Consider the following 18,725-nt stretch of genomic DNA (forward strand, 5'->3'; position numbering starts at 1 on the left):
TGAATTTAAATGAATGATTTATTTTGGGAAAATTCAAACCTTATGCTATGGGGGTCACATGGGAAGTCAATGACATCAGCAGGTTACTCTTACAGACCAAAACTAAAGAGCAAAGTTCTGAAAAGTAACAATGAGCATTTTCATTTACTGGGACCAAAAGGTTCAAACACAAATTCAGATGACTGTATTTGTTGTTCTTTGGAGAAAGGGTTTTAAATAGAATTAAAATAAAAGATAATCAAGCTATTTCACCAAAAAAAAAAAAGACTATACCTGCTTATTTGTTTTTGATGTTAAAGCAAAAACAAACATCCTAAGTCAAATGTTTGACAAAAGAACCACAATCAGCCAGCATGTAAACATACAAATGATTTTAATTAAATTAACCTATTCAACGGAAAGATATAAAACAAGCATACTTGCTGAACATGCCAGCATCTTATGTGCCCCACATTTATTTCTATACAATGCCTGCCGTTTTAAACACAATTAAATACTTCTTTACTTAAACAAAACATGCTGGATGCAATATTTACAAATGATAAGAAAGGTCAATGCCAAATTCTCACACAACACATAAATTATCCATCAAATTTCTTTAATGACCCACATTAAACCCAGATTTAATAGAAATGGTTTATTAAGCCATTAAACATAAGTAAGATCCAGTGATAAATAAATATAACAACCTGTTTGCCCAGTGAGTGAACATTTAGTAAACATTAACAGTGACGTATGAACATGAAGTGTTTAAATAAAATAAAATGTATTCAATTCTAGAAACGAAGTTCAAAACATCCAAACCGTACCGAAAGGTATAAACTCACAATAACTAAATATTTTAACACCAGTGGATGTTTCCATAGGCTCTAGTAGCTCAACACAAAAATCAGAACCCAACTTTTGATGTTAAAAGCTTTATACTGCAAGAAGAAAGCCATTTCTGAAAGTAAGCCTTAAGAGGTTCAATGTGCAGATTACAGGAAGCCATGGAGAAGAACATAGCAAACATGTTGAAGAAGGTGCTCTGGTGAGATGAGACCAAAACGTAACCTTTTGACCTACATATGTGTGGTGGAAGGCCATGAACACACAGTGGTGGCGGGATCATGTTGTGGGGATGGCTTCTTCAGCAGGGAGAGAGAAGCTGGTCGGAGATGATGGGGAGAAGAATGTTTATTTAGCAGAAGACTTGAGACTTAGATGGAGTCTCACCTTCCAGCAGGACGACCCTTCAATCATACAGTCAGAGCTGCAAGGAAGGATTTCGATCAAAGCATACTCATGGCTCAGACAAACTGCACATTTAAATTTAACTGAGAATCTGTTTTGAAAATTGATGTTAACAGATGTTCCCCATCCAATCTGACTGAGCTGGAGGTATTTTGCAAAGCTGAATGGGCAAAAATCTTGTTCTCCAGATGTTAAAATCATTAACACTTAGCAGCTTTCCCATCAGCCTGTTCAATACGGTGAAGGTATGAGGGAGAATAAAGTTTAGCAACATGGATTAACAGGTAGTAGTGAAACAAAAAGGGATGACTGCCTCATGGACACATTGAAGCAACTGTGGTCAAAAAGTCCTCCAGCCTATCAAATCATAATCAGCCATGTTCCTGTCTGTTCTCCTTCCTCCATTCTCCTTTAATCCTCTTCTTCTCCTTCTCCCCACCTCCTGGCAGTGAAAACCTTTTCAGGACTTCTTTTTCAAACCCTTCCATTTCATCCTCCAGGTCGCTATCTTCCTCTCCACCATCCTCCACCATATCTTCCAAAATATCTGCCAGATTATCAACAAAGTCCTGGAAGCTCCTTTGGTCGTGCAGAAACATGCCATCCTTGAAGGACTCCAAGGCGAGTTTTCTGAGCTCCACTGTTTTGGTTCCATCCACCCCGGCCTCCTCCGCCTTGGTTAGATACATCTGCAGTACGGATTCGAACTCTGATAATGGGACAGGGATGAGCCCCTCCGCCTGGGCGCAGGTTTCCACCGTGTTACACTGCTGTGGGGGTCTGGGGTCGTGTTGGAGGCGTTCCTTTTGTTGGAGCCAGTACTCCGGTTGACCCACGGAGGGTTTGCGGTGGGTGTGGTCGTGTTTTTGGTCTCCATACAGGTGCTCCTCCTGGTGGCCATGGCTACCTCGAGATTTGTGTTTGTTTGTTTTTTTCAGGGAGTATGACTGTTCTTTTTCACCATCTACATTGTGCTTTTTCTCTTTCAGTTTCATCTCTTTGATTTTAAACTGCTCTGAGGTCTCGTCCTTCCTCCTCAATTCCTTTTCTTGTTTTCCATTTTTGCTCTTCCTCTCATACTCATTCCACAGCTTCCTCTCATCCTTCCCTGTCCTCTCTTTACCCTGACTTTTGCTATTGTCCCACTGCTTCCTCTCACCCTTTCCCTTCCTTTCCTTACCATGATCCTTGCCAATTTTATCCTTCCGCTCAGGATCTTTATCTCCTTTCTCTCTCCAATCTTTTCTCTCCTTGGCTTCATGTTTCCCTTTTTTCCACCCCATCTCTCCCTTCCATTCCTCCCTTCCCTTTTGCTTCTGATCTTGATGCTTCCCTCCTCGCCATTCCTCTTTCTCCATCTTACCTGACCATTCTTTACCTTCATGTACTTTCTCAAAGATTCCCTTTTTCCAATTGCTCTCTTCCTTAAACTCTTTCCTACCGTCCTTATCCTTCCAGGGCCTTCCATCATCTCCTCTTCCACCTTTATCTTTCTTCAACTCTTTCTCCTTCCACTGTTTCTTCTCATCACTTTGCCTCTTTTGCTTTCCTGGCTTGTCTTTGTCCTTCTCAAGCTTCCCATGCTCATGTTTTTCCTTCTTCCATTCCATTTTATCTCCTTTTTTAAGGTCCATTTCATTTCCTTCCTTCCTAAGTGACTTATCTCTCTCCTTCATTTCATATGTATCCCTTTTTAGATCTTTCTTCTGCCTCTGGTCTTCCCAAGTCTTCCTGGGCTGATTTTCTGTGGGTCCAGCTGCATCCTGCCTGCCATTTATTGTTTGTCCACTAGGTGGGGATGTAGAGGGTTTCACGCTTGCTTGGTCTGCATGACTGGCTGCTGAAAGACAACAGTTAATAAAGTTGACAAAGTCTGCAATAAAAAAAAAAGTAGCTAAAGTCGCTCTGCTTTCCCTTCCTGTTTTAGTAACTAATTCCCTTCACCTCCTCAATCTGTGCCTTTGTACCTGGGGAGAGTTTTAGGTTTGTCACAGTGGATCTCAGCGTTTCCAGCTCTTTCTGTAGGGTTGGGAAAGACTCCAACTCTTTCTTCATCCTGTCGTTCTCCTTCTGAAGGACAGGGAGAGATGCAATCTCTGTCTTCAACCTACTGTTTTCCTTCTCCACCTCCTCCCAGAGCAGCTGCTCCCTCACTCCCTCCTCTGCCTGCTCCTTGGCTACTTTTAGCTCCTCTTTCTGTGCCTGGTTGGAGGAGGGAAAAAAGAGAGGTAAAGAAGCTCCCATGAGCATGTTACGCACTTGCTGACACATATACGCAAAGACACACATTTGTTTACACATGTGTATATCACAAATGCACTAAGGAGAAATGAAGTAGTAGACAGAATGGAGTCACACCTGAAGCTGAGCTTGTAGTGCAGAAATCTGTTGGTTCCCTTCAAATAACTTATTCAGGAGTTCAGAGCTGTTGGGATCTAAGCGTGGAGGCACTTCGGGATTAAGCCACTCCTGTCAACACATTGCACACGGAGGAAAAACAGTTTGAATTGAAAAGGACTTTGCATATCTACCTACACCAGACTGGCTAGAGATAAAAACAAACTAACAATTTCTAAGGAAAGAGCAGCCGTTTGTGGTGAACAGCTGTGATGCACTGCTGCCCACGCTGGTGTAACAAGCCCAGCACAGTAAATTGGGCATTTAAAAATGTCATTGTGCTAGAACTGCTAATACTGAATATTTTTGCAATCAAACACTTTTCAAATAGTCATTAGTATTGCTTTGCAAATGTAGTTGGGTCTTTTATATTCTGTCATGTTATAACCACAAAGGTTATTGTGCTTTACTGGGATATAAGTGACAAACCAATACAAAGTAGTGCATAATTGTGAAGTGGAGGGAAAAGCAAACATAGGTTTAAATAAAAAAAAATAAAATGAAAAATAAATTTGTTTTCCATCCCACTGACTCAATACTGTGTGGAACCACCTCTCTCTGTAGTTACAGCTGTATGTCTTTAAGTACAGGATTTGCACATCTACAGATAAGCTTTGCTATTTTTTCACAAAATAGCTCAGTTAGATGGAGAGCCTGTGATCAAGTTTTGCTAAAGAGTTTTTATCCAGAATATTTTTGTTCGGTTGGACGGATGCTCACAGTAGTAGATGTCCACAACCAATTCTGATGAGAGTAGAAAGGAGACTTGTGGAAATATTGGGAAAGAAAACATGGTGAGACAAAGGTGGTTTAATCCCAGCTACTCAGGCATGGGTTGAGGCCTGACATTCTTAGTTTAATATGCTTAATCAAAAGTACAGTGGTTTCATGGCGCTAATAAAAAACTAAAAAAACTAAATGTATAACAAGGTTAAATTGCTTTTTGTTTAAAACAGCTTTGCCAACCAGTCCATGGCTTGCCATCTGTAGTTTTAAAACAGCATCACTGTTTTTTTCAAAATTGGAAATATTTACAAAAAAGCCAAATTGGTCTTTCCTGCAAATATAAGAAAAAACAGAGGGGCCTTCTTTCAGCTAGCTGACCAGCAGTCCACAGCAACCGGTGTGGGAGGGGCAGAGCTGCATGAGTCTATGCTCCATACAGCCAGAGAAATCGCCAGTGACGCGGTGACTTTCTCTGGCTCTTAATTAAAAAGGACTTCAGTACGTCAAGAACGGTTATCAGCCCACACCCGATCGCTATGCTTCTAGTGATTGGCCAAATTTGTCTCACGATTACAAGTTTCCCCAACCTGTTGCAGCCATGTTTCATTGCATAAAACAATGATCTGTCAGGGAGTGAGATGTCACCATAGAAGATAAACTAACTTTAATCTCCGATGTTGGGCTGGCTGAGTGAAACAGCGTGTCTTTTCATGATCCAAAGCTTTTCGTCTGTATTTTTCTGATTATATTTAGTTTACAGTCAAGTTTTAAAGGCAGCCAAACATGTCCTCATGAGTGAAGGGGACATCGTTCTTTTCAAATCTAAGATGCCAAAGAGAGGCACGGAGCGACTGGACTGTTCTGATGTATGAAATGCTCCCTGCTTTAACAGTTTTTAAATGATCTAATCCAGTTTGAGCATGATGATTCAGGGTCCTACTCATTACCCTTCCTGCAAAGATCATGACTGAATGCGGTTTCCATCAGAAACACATCCATCTTGTGTTTGTAAAAAGTTGTTTCTGACAGATAAGCCAACTGTTTTTTTTTTTTGTAGAACAGTGTTTTATTTAGTCTGGGGAAACATGGTGACCAGTACACAATCGCATTGATTAAAGAAGGCATTAAATCAAATAATCTGCTCTGAGAAATTTTCGTAACATCGGCAATCGAGTTACTTCAGCCCCACACATGAAAAATGTCATGTTTATTGGATAAACTTGATGCCAATAAAACAGAAGAGAAGGAGAGCATCAGACTGACCTGTTTTTCTGGTGCTTCTGTATCCTTCGGTTCCCTTGTATGCTCACTCTCTGCAAGTCATTATGGACAGAGTAAAGTCAGTGTGGACGACTGTCCTTTCAAATCAGTGTCATGTGTTTAGCTTATAAGCCAAAACTGCACAAATAATAAACACGCCACCCAAACAAAGAAAATGTCCATTCTGCAACTTAAAAGACAAAGGGCATTCGTACACCAATGAAACATCAATTTTTCTACAAAGCAAAAAGAAGGCAATTTCCAAACCTCAAGATGAAAATGTACAAATCTTGCTGTTGAGTTTGCAAGGTTATGACACCAATTTGTTACCCCAAACTGTAAAAGTTTTTTTTATTTTTTTATTCTTTCACTGATGGCAATAAGCATGATGCTCAGACCACTGCATGCTTCAAAATTCAGTCTGGTTAAATTATTTGTGGTTTTAATATTCATGTCAGGACAAAAATGTCCCTCTTCCAACACAAAGCAAAAGGACACGGGACTTTAAAAAGCATTCCATGCAAAGTCCTTTAAGTCTGCGTGCTGTGGCCAAGAAAAGCTGAATTATTTTTCATACATGCACACACAATAGGACTAAAACAACCTACCCCCATCGAAGTCCATGAAGACACCTGCAGGCATAATACACCTCAATCTCTGAGCCACCTTTAGTCTCGTTTGTTATTACATCCAACATCTCAACATGTTTAAAGTCTAAAATAACATCACAGGTTCAGAGGTGGTGCTCACCAGAGAAAAAGATGGTGCCGAGACCCAACAGAATGAGAGCAGCCACGATGCACTTGTTGAGAGAGAACACACCGTCGTTCTCTCGCTGTGGCACCTGAAATTCTTCTTCTTCTTCTTCCTCTTCCTCTTCCCTTCTTCCAATCTGCTCCAGAAGAGACTTTTTCCTCCTCTCCTCTGGCTCGGCCTTCTCCTCTTTCTTCTCTGACCTTTCTTCACCGACTCCTGAACACACAGCAGAGATCCTTAAGAAAGCTGCATTTAGATATTAAATAAACCTTCTACACTTTACTGCCAATAAGTAAACACTTTGATGTTGAAACTCAACTATGACATACATATGTGATATAAATGTTATAGACCAGACATATTGTTAGCTACACCTTGATAGGAATGGGTAGTTCCTGCTTTTGTCTTTAGTCCTGCGGTAATTTTTTGTGGCAACGGTTCAACAAGATTTTGAAAACGCACCTCAGAATATGTTTGGTCAGATTTGACATGATGGCATCACACTGTTGCTACAGATTTGTCAGCTGAATGTTGATGATGTGAAGCTCCTGTGGAAGTCTCCCACAGCACATATCACAGACTTGTAAATGGTTGGCACTGAATATCTGTATAGGTGTCTCATAATGTTCATCTAACCTCGTTTCTGTTAAAAACAAAATGACATCAAGATTATCCTCAGTAATGAAGATCTACTGTTTAATAGAGCCAGTTTAAGTGATTTAATGGCTGGTAATATTTCTGTGGCAAGTTGCCCTTGGCAAGGACTGGATTTTAAGTTCATTTCTTATCTTGTTAGATTTCTTTTTTCCTCTTATGTATTAGCACAGAGATATTGTAGCATTCTCCTATTGGGGGCCCAAGCTTTTCCTGGATATAATCACTGCGGGTAATCTTATTGCCTGGACATTGTACTTCTCAGTTTGTTTCTTGAACGTCCTGAACACAAACAGGCTTGTCAACCTTGATATGTGAAAAAGACCAGTTATGTATTGGAGGTGGGGGACTTGGCGACTTTTGCTAGAAGCTGGACGATTTGGGTGTGAAGTAAGCTGTGTTCCGATCTTGACAAGGTTTTTCTATGTCAGTGGAACCCAGGAGAGGGCAGTCTGCGCTCGACATAGGGGAGAGGTGGGTGGGGTCCGCTTGTCCTGTTGGAGTCTGGGGTTATTCCACTTGTTGTAGTGATGAATAGGCCATTTTTTCTTCATGGTTGATCCTCGTCTCAGCCGGCTGCAGTTGTCCTTCAGAACGCTGTTCTATGAGTTGCTTTGTTCTCTGGTCTCCTGTTTCGGGACGAGGCAACTGGTGTCTGATTCATGGAATAAAAAAATGGTGGAAGTGAAGTGTTGTACTCCATATTTAAGATAAAATCCATCTTTCTAGAAAGGATGTCTTCTTTCTGTGAAAATATTATTGTCGATAAAGTTCACAGATTTTGCAGCCCATGATTTCTTAAGCCATTTCTTGTGTGTCGGCAGTCTACTGAATCTCTCATGACCATGGCGGACTGTCAATAAAAGGTCCACTGAAAAATATCTTGATATTGAGACCTTGAACTTTGTTCAGCAAAATAATAAAATCCTCTTTCAAGATTTCTGATTTTTGCTTTACAACATCAAGTGCTCCTGTGTGAATGATGAGGTTTCTCACTGTCGGATGGTCATCCATAATCATCAGTATTTTCACTGAGTTATCAGACACCATATGATTGACAAAACTAAATACTTTGGAGTTTCTCTTGCTGCAAAAGTGATTAATTTTATTCACAGCTCCGTCACCCATTATTACGGTTTGTGGCCTGGTGGCTGGCCCTTTTTGAAGCCGTTTAATCTGCTCTACTACCTCTTGCTGGAGTGTGAAGCTGAGCCTTCCTTCGGGGAGTCAGAGTCTTGCAGATGTGGTGAAAACCTGTGTTTTCACTTTCTTTGCTCCCATCAATGGTTGTGAGAACAGTCCACTGCTGTTTTTCTCTTGGCGCTGAGGTTGAAGAGACGTTTCTCAGTATTGGCAGCCAAGTCATTTTATCTGAAGGAACGGATTTATCCTTTGGCTTTGCGCCAAGAGAGTTTCAGCGAGGACTGTTAGTTGGTTTATTCACATTTACATCAGCATTCTGTTTCTTGGTGGTGCTAGTTAGATGTCAGTCTTATCACTGTTTAAAAATCATTAATAGGGATGTTTCATTTGCATACCAAGCATTTACCTCCATGTTCATTTCAAGCCGAAGAATTTTCACTGCCATCACTACTATTTTCTGGAGAAGTTTGTTCCAGTCATCTGTAGAAAAGGGAGGCATCTTGTACCTATCAGCTCGTGTTGCCATGAAAAATGCAGCTGCTCCTAATGTCGTCTGGTCCTTCCCTCAAAAAAAAAAAAAATTCTAAATCCTTAAAAGAGATCCTCTTAAACATCCTTGTGTCACTGGTTTTTCAGTAGTTTTTGACAGAGAGATAAGAGGTTAAAAGTAAAAGAACATTACACCACCAGCATGAACCAGCATTAATGTTGCAGGTGAAATCAAGATCCATTAGACCAGGGACAAAGAGTGGGATCCTCTGGTCATGACGTTTCTGACCATTAGATGCCGTCTAAACCCCAGATGATTGTTTGAATGGGATGGTAGGATACAGAAGGATTGTTTTCCCAGGACAGATATGTTTAAAAGCAGTCATTGTCCACTGTCAGGTATGGTGGAGGATCTGTGATGCTATGGGTCTGTTTTTCTTTCAAAGGCTCCTAGAACCTTGTTAGTAGTTCATGGCATTTTGAACCCCTTAAAAAACTGGTAGTTTGTGTGGTGCTTTTAATTCGTGTTGGATGTCAGAGCTAGAAATGAATCACCTGAGTTGGAAGCATTCTAGTTGCAGGTTTAAAAAACTACACAGAGTTGCTAACTGCTGTGGTGGCTAATAGCTATTAGCAATACAAGACAATAATGATGTATTTTTCTTAACTTTATTGGTTAAAATACGAATGGACCATTTTCAGACATATTTTCTATATGTCCTACTTGTTTAAAGAGATACGTACCTTCTCAACTGGTAATAAACAGTTTATATTGGCCACCTTCTCTACATTTTATATGCATGCTGCCGTGTTGGATGACAATCATGGGACACCGCCCCGAGTTTCGACTTCCCAGTCAGAATTCCGACTGACACGAGTATTCTTGTCGCGAATCCGACTTCCAAGTACAAAGACAACACACCATCTGATCTTTCAGCAGGATAATAATCCAAAATATGTGGCCCGGACAACACAGAAAACATTTTAATGAAAAAAATAAATCGAATGTCTGTTTTATGGCAGAAGAGTAAGAGTTTTCCTACAAGGGGGGGTTAACAAAATAACTTGGGATGCCAATAATTGTGCTGGTGCTTTGGCTAAAAACTATTTTTTTTTAACATTGATTTTTTTCCTAAACTGAATAAATGTACTGAAATTAAAGGTTGGATCTGTTTAAAGAGATTGGGACTTTTTCAGATAATCCTACTGCAATAAAAGATGAATTTACTTTCAGGCTTTTTACACATTTACGAAGGATGTCAATAAATGTGGCCGGCACTGTATGTATTAATAAATCAACGACCTGACCGAGATGTTGCAGTTGTTCACACCTCCATCAGTTATCTGTGGAGACTCACCTGACTCCTCCACCTCTAGATGAGGCTCGTCCCTATTTTGCAAATAAAGCGTTTCTTCTTGTGGAAGCTCCTCTTCTGCCTGTGAAAACTCTGCACCTCCTAGAGTCTCTGTGCTGAGCAGTGAGACTGGGGGCCCATCAGAGGAAGGCGTCAGGAGGGTGTAGGAGTCGGAGGATGAATCCGGGTCAAGGCAAGACTTTGACAGTCCCTCAGTTCTGCTTTTGACATTACCATGGTCCAAGGTGCCAGAGACATCCGCAGATAGAGGAACAGACGGGCGCTGATCGGAGTTTGAGTCAGCATTTTGATCTGCTGTTTTTTCTTCAGATACCTAAAAGGAGTGAATGAGTTTTGGCAAAGGTTCAAAACTCTTGAGTTTGTGTACAGAGAAAAACAAAGAAAGATTCTCGAGTAAAAATAAATGATCCTTGAAATAAGAATATGAATAGCAAAAAGAAGAAGATGATAATTGACTCATCATAAATGCATGAAAATAAAGCTAGACGAGAAATCCCAAAAAGTAATGCTGGCCAATATAGTGTCATGAGTTTTGCCGTCTTACTAGGCAATTGTCCTCAGGGAGTATTTCTTCTGCAGACTCGGGACTATTCGCAGGCTGATTTTTCTCTCCAGGTCCTGGTTCATCAAGAAAACACAGGAAAGGAAGCATTTAAAACAGCAGTTCAAAAATGTTTAACCACCACTTCTTGTAAGGGAACCATTCAGACTTTTGTAAAACTTTGGCACTACAAGCACCTGTGACCTTCATGGCAGTGGCTATGGCTTTCATTTTATTTTTCATCAAAAAAAAAAAACTAACAGAGGAAATTGATGTTCAAGTAAAATAAAGTTTGAAAACAGCTGCTCATCATCATAGTTAAAGAGAGGGAAATTTATTTAAACAAAGAAAAGACTGAGCCAATAAAATAAAATACAGCTCTCAAACAGTTTGCACAACGTTTTATTAGCAAAAACCTGAGTGGTCTTCCTCTGTATCGCCTCATTAGTCTCATATTATTATCAGGAACAAGGTTTTAACTGTGGCAGGTCTCAACAGCGCTGAGATCTGGATTGGGCTATAGTAATCGTTTTTAAAGAAGTCTTTATCAATAGTTCTCCAGAGCTCTTTTTTTTATAAATTCTTTTTTTAAATTACAAGAAAGCCTGATTTCTTGGAAGTAAAGAAAGTGTTATACAAGCTTTCAGAAGTGACAGCTTTTCTTTTGCATTTAAGTTCATCTCAGTTAAAAAGGCAGACTGCTGCATTAAAAGGAAACAATGCTGTATCCAACACCTTATCTTGGGTTTGTCAAATGTAAATCTTACATCTGTTCATACAAACAGAAAAAAAACACACACACACACACACACAAATTTAACAACATATACAGTCAACTGATAAAATAACAACAACTTTAATAGAACTGTTTAAAAGAAAAATAAATGAACAATAACAAAAGATGCTACTTGACATTTTCAGCAAAGTGGAGTAAACTCAAAACTGCTGCCAACATTAACCTTAAAAGCTCATCATATCTTGGACAGATGAGTTTCGAGTTGAAATGTGTGAACAAGAACAAAGAACATGCTTCACAGGAAACAAATATATGATCCAGGGAAAAAAAACTCCCATGAGCTGTGAAGCATATAGCTGAAACTGTCATGGTTTGAGGATGCTTTGCTTCAGCAGAACCGGACCAGCTCATCATAGAATCCACTATGAATTCACATGTTTAATAATATTGAAACCGAGGTAGAACTGGACTCTGCAACATGACGGTGAACCAGTACCTACCAGTAAATTCACCTGCTGAGAATGAAGAGAAAACACAAAGTCCTGGGCGGATTAAAAACCCAGATCTTAATGTCATTAAGATGCTGCAAGGTGACTAAAACAGGCTGAAAATGCAAGAAAACCCTCAAACATCTCACAGCTAGAGGTTCAGGGTGGGCAAACTTTCCTGAGACCGATGTCAGAAACTGGTTGGTGGAAGCTAGAAGCATAAAAGACAAAGGTAGAAACAAAAGCTTTTATGGGGTAGGGTGTCCAAACTTCCTTAGGTAGAAACATGCCTTTTTTGGCTCTCTAATGACAGAAATAAGAGCAAATCTTTAATCCAGGTTAATCAGATTCTCTAACAGCAAATGTGAGCTGAAGCAAGCTGAGTGTGGAAAAATAGAGTGGTGTTAGTGTGCAACTCTGCCTGCTTTTTCATTTTTTCCTATTTTATCCAAAGATATTTTGGGTTTTCTTAATTTGTTCATCACAAAAACCTGGCATTTCACCAGCATGTTGTACACCTCTGAAATGTATTAGTAATGTTTTCATGTGGCACAAAAAAAAAAAAAAAATCACATAAATTAAATAAATGTAACCAGACCTGCAGCAGATGCATGGCTTTCTTCATGCTGCTCTGTTCCCTCTGCAAAGGGCCTCAGGGTTTCAGCAACCGTCTCCTAGGATGACCAGAAAGTCAGTTGGAAGACAGAGACATCTCCGTTTCAGAAAAAAATCTTTAATATATGCAATACAGAAACAGTTTCATCGACTGATCATTCTGAATGTCCCTCTTTTTACAACTTCACATCAAAAATAAAAAATAATTTTTATAAAATCTGTGACACAAACCTAATTCATATTCAGGTGACCTGAAAGGGAAATTAACTGGGACAAAGCTTTCTTTATTGGAGGACATGTTTAAATCGGGTCATTGCATGACTACTTAACATTTGAACAAAGTGATCATACCTCAGATGTGAGGATGGTCCAACTGTTGTTGGCAGCACCACCCCCAGACATGGCCCCCCCAAAGGCTTTGCCCGACTCCTGCAACACAAAACCAGCATCGAAAACAAGTCTCGTGATTAGTAATAGTTCCACGCAATGAGAGTGAGGACGGCCCTATGCTCTTCTGTTTCTCTATACCGTCTGTGTCAGGAGTTCAACCTTTCTCTACCCACTAGTAGGTACAAGAAGCTACCCCCCTCTCTTTACTGACAAACCCATGAGAAGATGAACACAGGTTTCCTACATGTCATAAATGTCATATTTTCTGGAAATAAAAATGGTTGTTTTTTTTCTATACTTAATTTTCTTCTTTCATCCTTATTTGGATCTGGAAATTGTCTAAATCAAATTTTCAAGACTCCACAGAGGCCCTAACATAAAGAATAGCGCTTCTGGTTTTACTGAAGACCCTTTCATTACAGCATGATGGTAACGCGATTGCATTCCTCTGGTTAGGAGGTATATGGCAGCTGTGACAATTTCTCCATTTTACTTTTACAGCAGTGATGAAGAAAAATAACCTAGAACTGAATGTTTGGCCAGTCCGGGCACAAATGTGTGGCCTTGGAAAACGAGACAGTATGAAGGCTGAGAGAGTTCATCTCCACAGAGGCAGCATTTCCATATCCGAGGCTGATAATGTAGAGGTCTATCTCCTCTGATTCTTTTGATAAATATGAATCACATTCATTAAAATAAGAGGTCATTTCTTTCTAAATTAAGTCCCATGCTACAGCGGAGTCAGCGGGGGTGTTTTCGTACCACTGGATCGTTACAGCTGCTGTGAAAATGATTGCACCTTCCTGTTTGACCTCTTCCCTCACTCTGTACTCCAGTTTGAAGATGAAGAGCAACTCTGTTCTCTTTGCAACAGAACATGTTCATTTTATTTTATGACAAAACAGGTGCTGTGGTGAACTGTACGAGGCTGTTTTCAGCTCGAAAGGCCACCAAGTTATTTTCATCCAAGCAAGTCACTGTAGTTAATCACACAAACATCTGATTCAGTCTCTAAACGCTACGTTGCTAAGGGACTTACTGATGTACAACTTTCATTTCACAGCTTGGTTAGTAGATATAAAACAACAATTAGATTTTATCTGAACATCAATGACTAAGTATTTCCACCTCCACAATGTCTAGAAAAAGGCAGCGAACGTGTGTTTCGCTAACAGTCCCTTTCCAAAAACTAATAATAACCTGCTTGATATTTTATTTGTTATAGCTGGGGATGTATTTTGGTTTAGATAAAATCTGCATTTAGAGATGCATCTTTAATAAAATCATCATCACACCAAGATTAGATGAGTAAATCAATCAAAAAATGCAAGTCATTACATAGACTCATTACACATGGTGTGATATGTGTTTAAGTGTTTATTTTTTTGATTTAATGAAAAACAAAATTCAGTTTCTCAGAAACTCCAATTTTACATAAGACAAATTTAACAAAAAGACAAGAAGTATGGATGCACGATATTAGGAAAACAAGTAATACGCAATAATATTGGTAAACGTTGTAATGACAGCATGGGATAAATAAATAAATACTTAACTAAACAATGTTAATGTCTGTTTGCTTTGGGTTCTTTATAAAAAAAATAGAGCCAAAACAGTGAGCAGTGTATCCAGCTACTGGAAAAAAAATTATGTTTCTGTCACAAAAACAAGGTTTTATTTTTTAAAAGTTGCATATGACTCCATGGCCCCCAAAATAATTTTCTAATGCACCGGTGATTACTGCATAAAATGGATTACAAAAAACATCAATATTTTCCAGGAATTTCTTTGGGATATTGAAATTACGTACAGTTATACTGGTGTAATAATACATCTGGGATACATTGTGCACAGAGCCCTTCATTCAGGCATATTAATGGAATGTTCAGTGGAAGGAAGAAGTAGGACAAAAAATGTAAAAGCAATATGGACAACTGCAGCCTTGAGAGGGCTGTGAAGAACGCTTATTCAAGAGGTTGGGGGAGACTCACCAAGCGTGGACTGTAGCTGGACTCGGTGTTTCCAGGAGCTACGACACACAAGCATATTCAGGACTAGGGCTGCAACTAACGATCAATCTGTTGCCTAGTTTCGATTAATAATCGGATAGCAAAAAGGTGCTTCATAGGAGATGTTTTTTAAACAATTTGAAGCAGGTGAAGCTAAAACTATGCCGCTTGAGTGCTGGATAGAGCACATTTACAAAAAGGTTTTTCATCTTAAATGCATAAATATTAATCAATAATCAATCAATTCGATTGTTTCAAACATATTCAGTAACGTTCCAGTGTTAAACTGATCCTTAACCAGAATGTCAGAGGCATTTTACCTGAGCTTATGGTCCAAGGTCCTTCTTTCATTTGAAATGTATTATTTCATTTTGAAATCAAAGCCACAGATACAGAACAAGTGGAAAGGCACTGAACCCAAATTCCTTGAGGTCCAATGTGAAGTTTGCACAGTCAGTGAGGTCATCGGCTGATGTTGGTCCGCTGTGTTTTATCAAGTCTAAAATCAGCACAGCCATTTCCCCAGGAAATGTTAGAGCAGCTCAGGCTTCCCTCCGCTGACGAGCCTTATGGAGAAGCTGACTTTTATTTTCTAGCAGGAGTTGACCCGCCTAAAGTAAAAACACCTGCTTTAATGACTGTGCTTGACTGGCCAGAAAAAGGGCTTTACGAAAACCATAGAATACATGTGGTAGACAGAGAATCTATGAGGTATTGTTAAGAGGAAGATGAGAGATACCAGACCTAAAACAATGAAGATGAACTGAAGTCCGCTATCAAAGGGCTTCTATTACAACTCAGCAGAACCAAAGGCTGATCGCCTCCATGCTACGCCACATTGACGACTGTACAGTACGACTGTATGCAAGCGATAAAAGCAATTATTAAAAGACAGTTTATCACACATAAAGAGAGCAGAAAGACTGTTTAAAGATGCCGTGTGCGATTTTTACTTAGCTTCTTATAGTCTAAAGGAGATTTCTCTTAAAACATGTGACTGTTCCAGAGCTTCCAACGATAAGGTTAAAAGAGTGCAGAGAAAATATATTCAGAAACATTTGCTGAAGAGCTACAAAATAAAAATGATCAACAAATAGGACAATCCCTGTGTGTCCTTTAAGACATTTACATCTGTTTACACATGCAGACGATTTGGATTGTAGCCTGTGCCATTCAGCCGCACCCATTCTACCAACATAGGGTCTACTGTAAAGTGTTACAAACATTTAGTGAAAATGGTCCGTGTGTGTGTGTGTGTGTGTGTGTGTGTGTGTGTGTGTGTGTGTGTGTGTGTGTGTGTGTGTAAAGGGTGTCCTGTAGCTTTGGGAGCATTCAGTTCTTCATTAGTAGTTTGTGAGCACAGGAGTCCTTGTGGGCACCCTGGCTTTTGACTAGAAGACAAATGTTTTGGCACGGACTCGAGTAACTAAGGCCTGTGACGCCCTGAAGATAAAGGCAAAAGAAGTCTTTCATTTCAAAATTATTGGTCTGTTCAATGGATGTCTACAGGGTGGCACATTTTAACTGTCTACTGTATTTCTGAGAACAAAAAAATAATTGGATTTCAACAGAAATATGCAACTTTTAGACCAGGTTCTCCAAAAGTAAAAGAATGATAATTGCACTTTTATACTGTCATTTTTTTTTAAACACACGTCATCAGACTATGATCTATAAATGCAAAGACATCTCACTTATGCCCACAATGTAAGGATAATGACACACTTCACTCCCTAAATTCAATTTTCTCCCAGCGCCACAATCTAGGTCTCCTAATCCAGTTCCTCCCGAGAGAAGTCTGCAGGATCTAGCCTCGGGCCCCACAAGGAGCATTGTGGAGCATATAGTGGAATGGTTTAAATAGATGGTGGCTAATTTTAGCTGCTGTGAGATTGACTAGAGACAGAAAGGACGGGGGAGCATAGAGAAGATGTCCACAGGGAATGCAACAGAGGCAGCAGTGTGGTCTAAGGATAGTTTTAAAAGGATTACCTGACACGCACCATAAAGCTTTATGTTTTCAGAAAAAAATGCATTCTTATTCTACAGTTTTAAGAGTTTAAACCTAAATGTATTTGCTTTGCAAAAGCAGAGCCTTCCCTTTGCTCATTTGCAGATACTCCACACTCTGATGTCCCTTTACTTCCTGAAATAAACATAACTCTTTGTTTTTCCTTGGATGCAGTGTATGCAAACGTGCACAGATGACAACAAATGTATTTTCTCCTTTGACGAACATGCAAAGGAGCACACCCACTGTCCCAGCACTAGATCTTATCCGGCTTCTCCTAGGAGGAAAAAAAAAAAAAGACCAAAAAAGGTCAAGGGATTAAACTGCACAACATGATGTCTTTAAGGGTTTAAGCAACTTGTGCACAGAGGCTCAGATGCAAAGCAGCCATGATGTGCGTTTATTATACGCAGATATAACAGCCCGGGTGAGAGGATGAGACAGGAACTGAAGATGGCTCAAGCTTCAAAACCGAGAATATTTTCAACTTATTGGATGAGAACCAAAACTAAAAGCATCGTTGCTACTTTAACGCTGTGACATTAAATAATTACAAACAAGTTTTCCCTTCGCAGCGAGCGACCAGGAAAACGTGAAACGGAGGCGGTGCCGTATGAAAACGAGAAACTACGACAGCTATTTGAAGGTTCAAATAAACAAAAAACGAATAAGCATTCAAATTCAGATTTCTCCTACCGTGATGGCTGACTTTACTCCAGACTCCGGAGAATGTGACAGCTACAGACGGCTGTTCAGTCTCTTGCCATCCAACTTCGGAACTTACAATGTGCGGTCTAAACTTAAAAAACTACATGGTACTTGACCAATCACCGTCTCGGGTCGCTCTGATCCCGCCCCTTTATCAAATGGCGTAACCAATGAAAGCTCAGCTTCAGTTTTCCTCGAAAAACACGTTTATAGATTGATTGACAAGTTAGTGTAGACGCCGTGCAACTGTCACATTTTGTGACGTCACTACCACAAACTTTAAAGTATGTTATTGGGGCTTTACGTAATATGCAAAGAAAAAACGACCCTATAAAGGTGAAGTGGTAGGAAAATGACACATGCTTTTGAAAATGTTTTAGACAAAAAAAATCTAAAATGTGTGCCATGCATTTATAGGTGAAACAGCGTTTAGGGAGACAGTTGACGGGTTAGGTTATAAAACCATAGAGCACTGGCGATCATCAAACATTGGAATGAGTATGACAAGTTAAAACCTGTCAAGAGATATCCTTTCACCTACACTGATAGGCCAGGCAAGAAGAGCATTAATTAAAGAGGCCCATAACAACTCAGGAGGAGGTGCAGAGATTCACAGCTCGGGTTGCACATCTGTAGACATGGAGTAAGCCATTTGGTAGTAGACAGCCATAAGGTTTTCAGTTTCCAGTCTGCCACAAGCCATGTAGGGCCTTTAGTCAGTCAAGGTCATATCAGATTTTTTGCGCTACATACAAAACACTGTGTGTGTTGGAAAACTAGCGCTGGACATCAACTTGAACACACTATGCCAGCTTTGAAACATGGTGGTGGCAGCATCATGCACTGGGCTTTTCCTCAGCAGGGACAGGGAAGCTGGTCAGAGTTGAAGGATGGCAAAACTCTTAAGACTTTGTGGGAGTGTCTCCATGCAGCAGAACAACAGCTCAAAATATAAAAGCAGAGCTGATCAAATAATAGGCTAATTGGTTTGTGGTGCTCAACATAAAGTTTCTTAATCATTCAACTACATTTAAGATTATATGAATAAAGTTGCTTAATCATTCTACAACATTTAAAATGACCGTATATGAACTTTACTTCACAGTATGACAATGTTTGTGACACTCAAACCTGAACTAAGTTGTTGCATGTGAACCGTTGGTTTGTAGTCTGTACAACACATTTTAACTATC

General features: G+C 39.7%; 1 protein-coding gene across 3 annotated transcripts; it reads right to left on the bottom strand.

Annotated features, from left to right (window-relative positions):
- pbxip1b (pre-B-cell leukemia homeobox interacting protein 1b) lies at nucleotides 1-17,662 on the bottom strand. Of its 3 annotated transcripts, none has more exons than XM_047361497.1 (11): nucleotides 17,521-17,662; nucleotides 12,766-12,843; nucleotides 12,398-12,473; nucleotides 10,579-10,652; nucleotides 10,017-10,347; nucleotides 6,367-6,588; nucleotides 6,225-6,248; nucleotides 5,620-5,669; nucleotides 3,592-3,702; nucleotides 3,201-3,435; nucleotides 1-3,070 (listed from the first exon to the last, which is right to left on the bottom strand). In XM_047361497.1, exons 2-11 carry the CDS (start codon nucleotides 12,814-12,816, stop codon nucleotides 1,605-1,607), a joined length of 2,640 nt encoding a protein of 879 aa, XP_047217453.1. In that variant the 5' UTR covers nucleotides 12,817-12,843; nucleotides 17,521-17,662; the 3' UTR covers nucleotides 1-1,604. The 3 variants fall into 3 exon arrangements, with proteins under 3 accessions (XP_047217453.1, XP_047217452.1, XP_047217455.1); XM_047361496.1 differs by having other exon boundaries at nucleotides 1-3,073; XM_047361499.1 differs by lacking the exon at nucleotides 6,225-6,248 and having other exon boundaries at nucleotides 1-3,073.
- Between the last annotated feature and the right edge of the window lie 1,063 nt (nucleotides 17,663-18,725).

The sequence above is a fragment of the Girardinichthys multiradiatus genome, chromosome 3 (genome assembly GCF_021462225.1).
Source record: "Girardinichthys multiradiatus isolate DD_20200921_A chromosome 3, DD_fGirMul_XY1, whole genome shotgun sequence".
Taxonomy (NCBI): domain Eukaryota; kingdom Metazoa; phylum Chordata; class Actinopteri; order Cyprinodontiformes; family Goodeidae; genus Girardinichthys; species Girardinichthys multiradiatus.

What these genes read in the sequence shown, in the direction of transcription:
- pbxip1b (XM_047361496.1), bottom strand. Translation starts at nt 12,816, where the DNA reads ATGTCTGGGGGTGGTGCTGCCAACAACAGTTGGACCATCCTCACATCT. An exon ending in TCCCTGAGGACAATTGCCTA is followed by an intron (nt 10,348 to 10,578) that starts GTAAGACGGCAA and finishes CACTCCTTTTAG; the next exon opens with GTATCTGAAGAAAAAACAGC. An exon ending in CACTACAAGCTCAGCTTCAG is followed by an intron (nt 3,436 to 3,591) that starts GTGTGACTCCAT and finishes TCCTCCAACCAG; the next exon opens with GCACAGAAAGAGGAGCTAAA.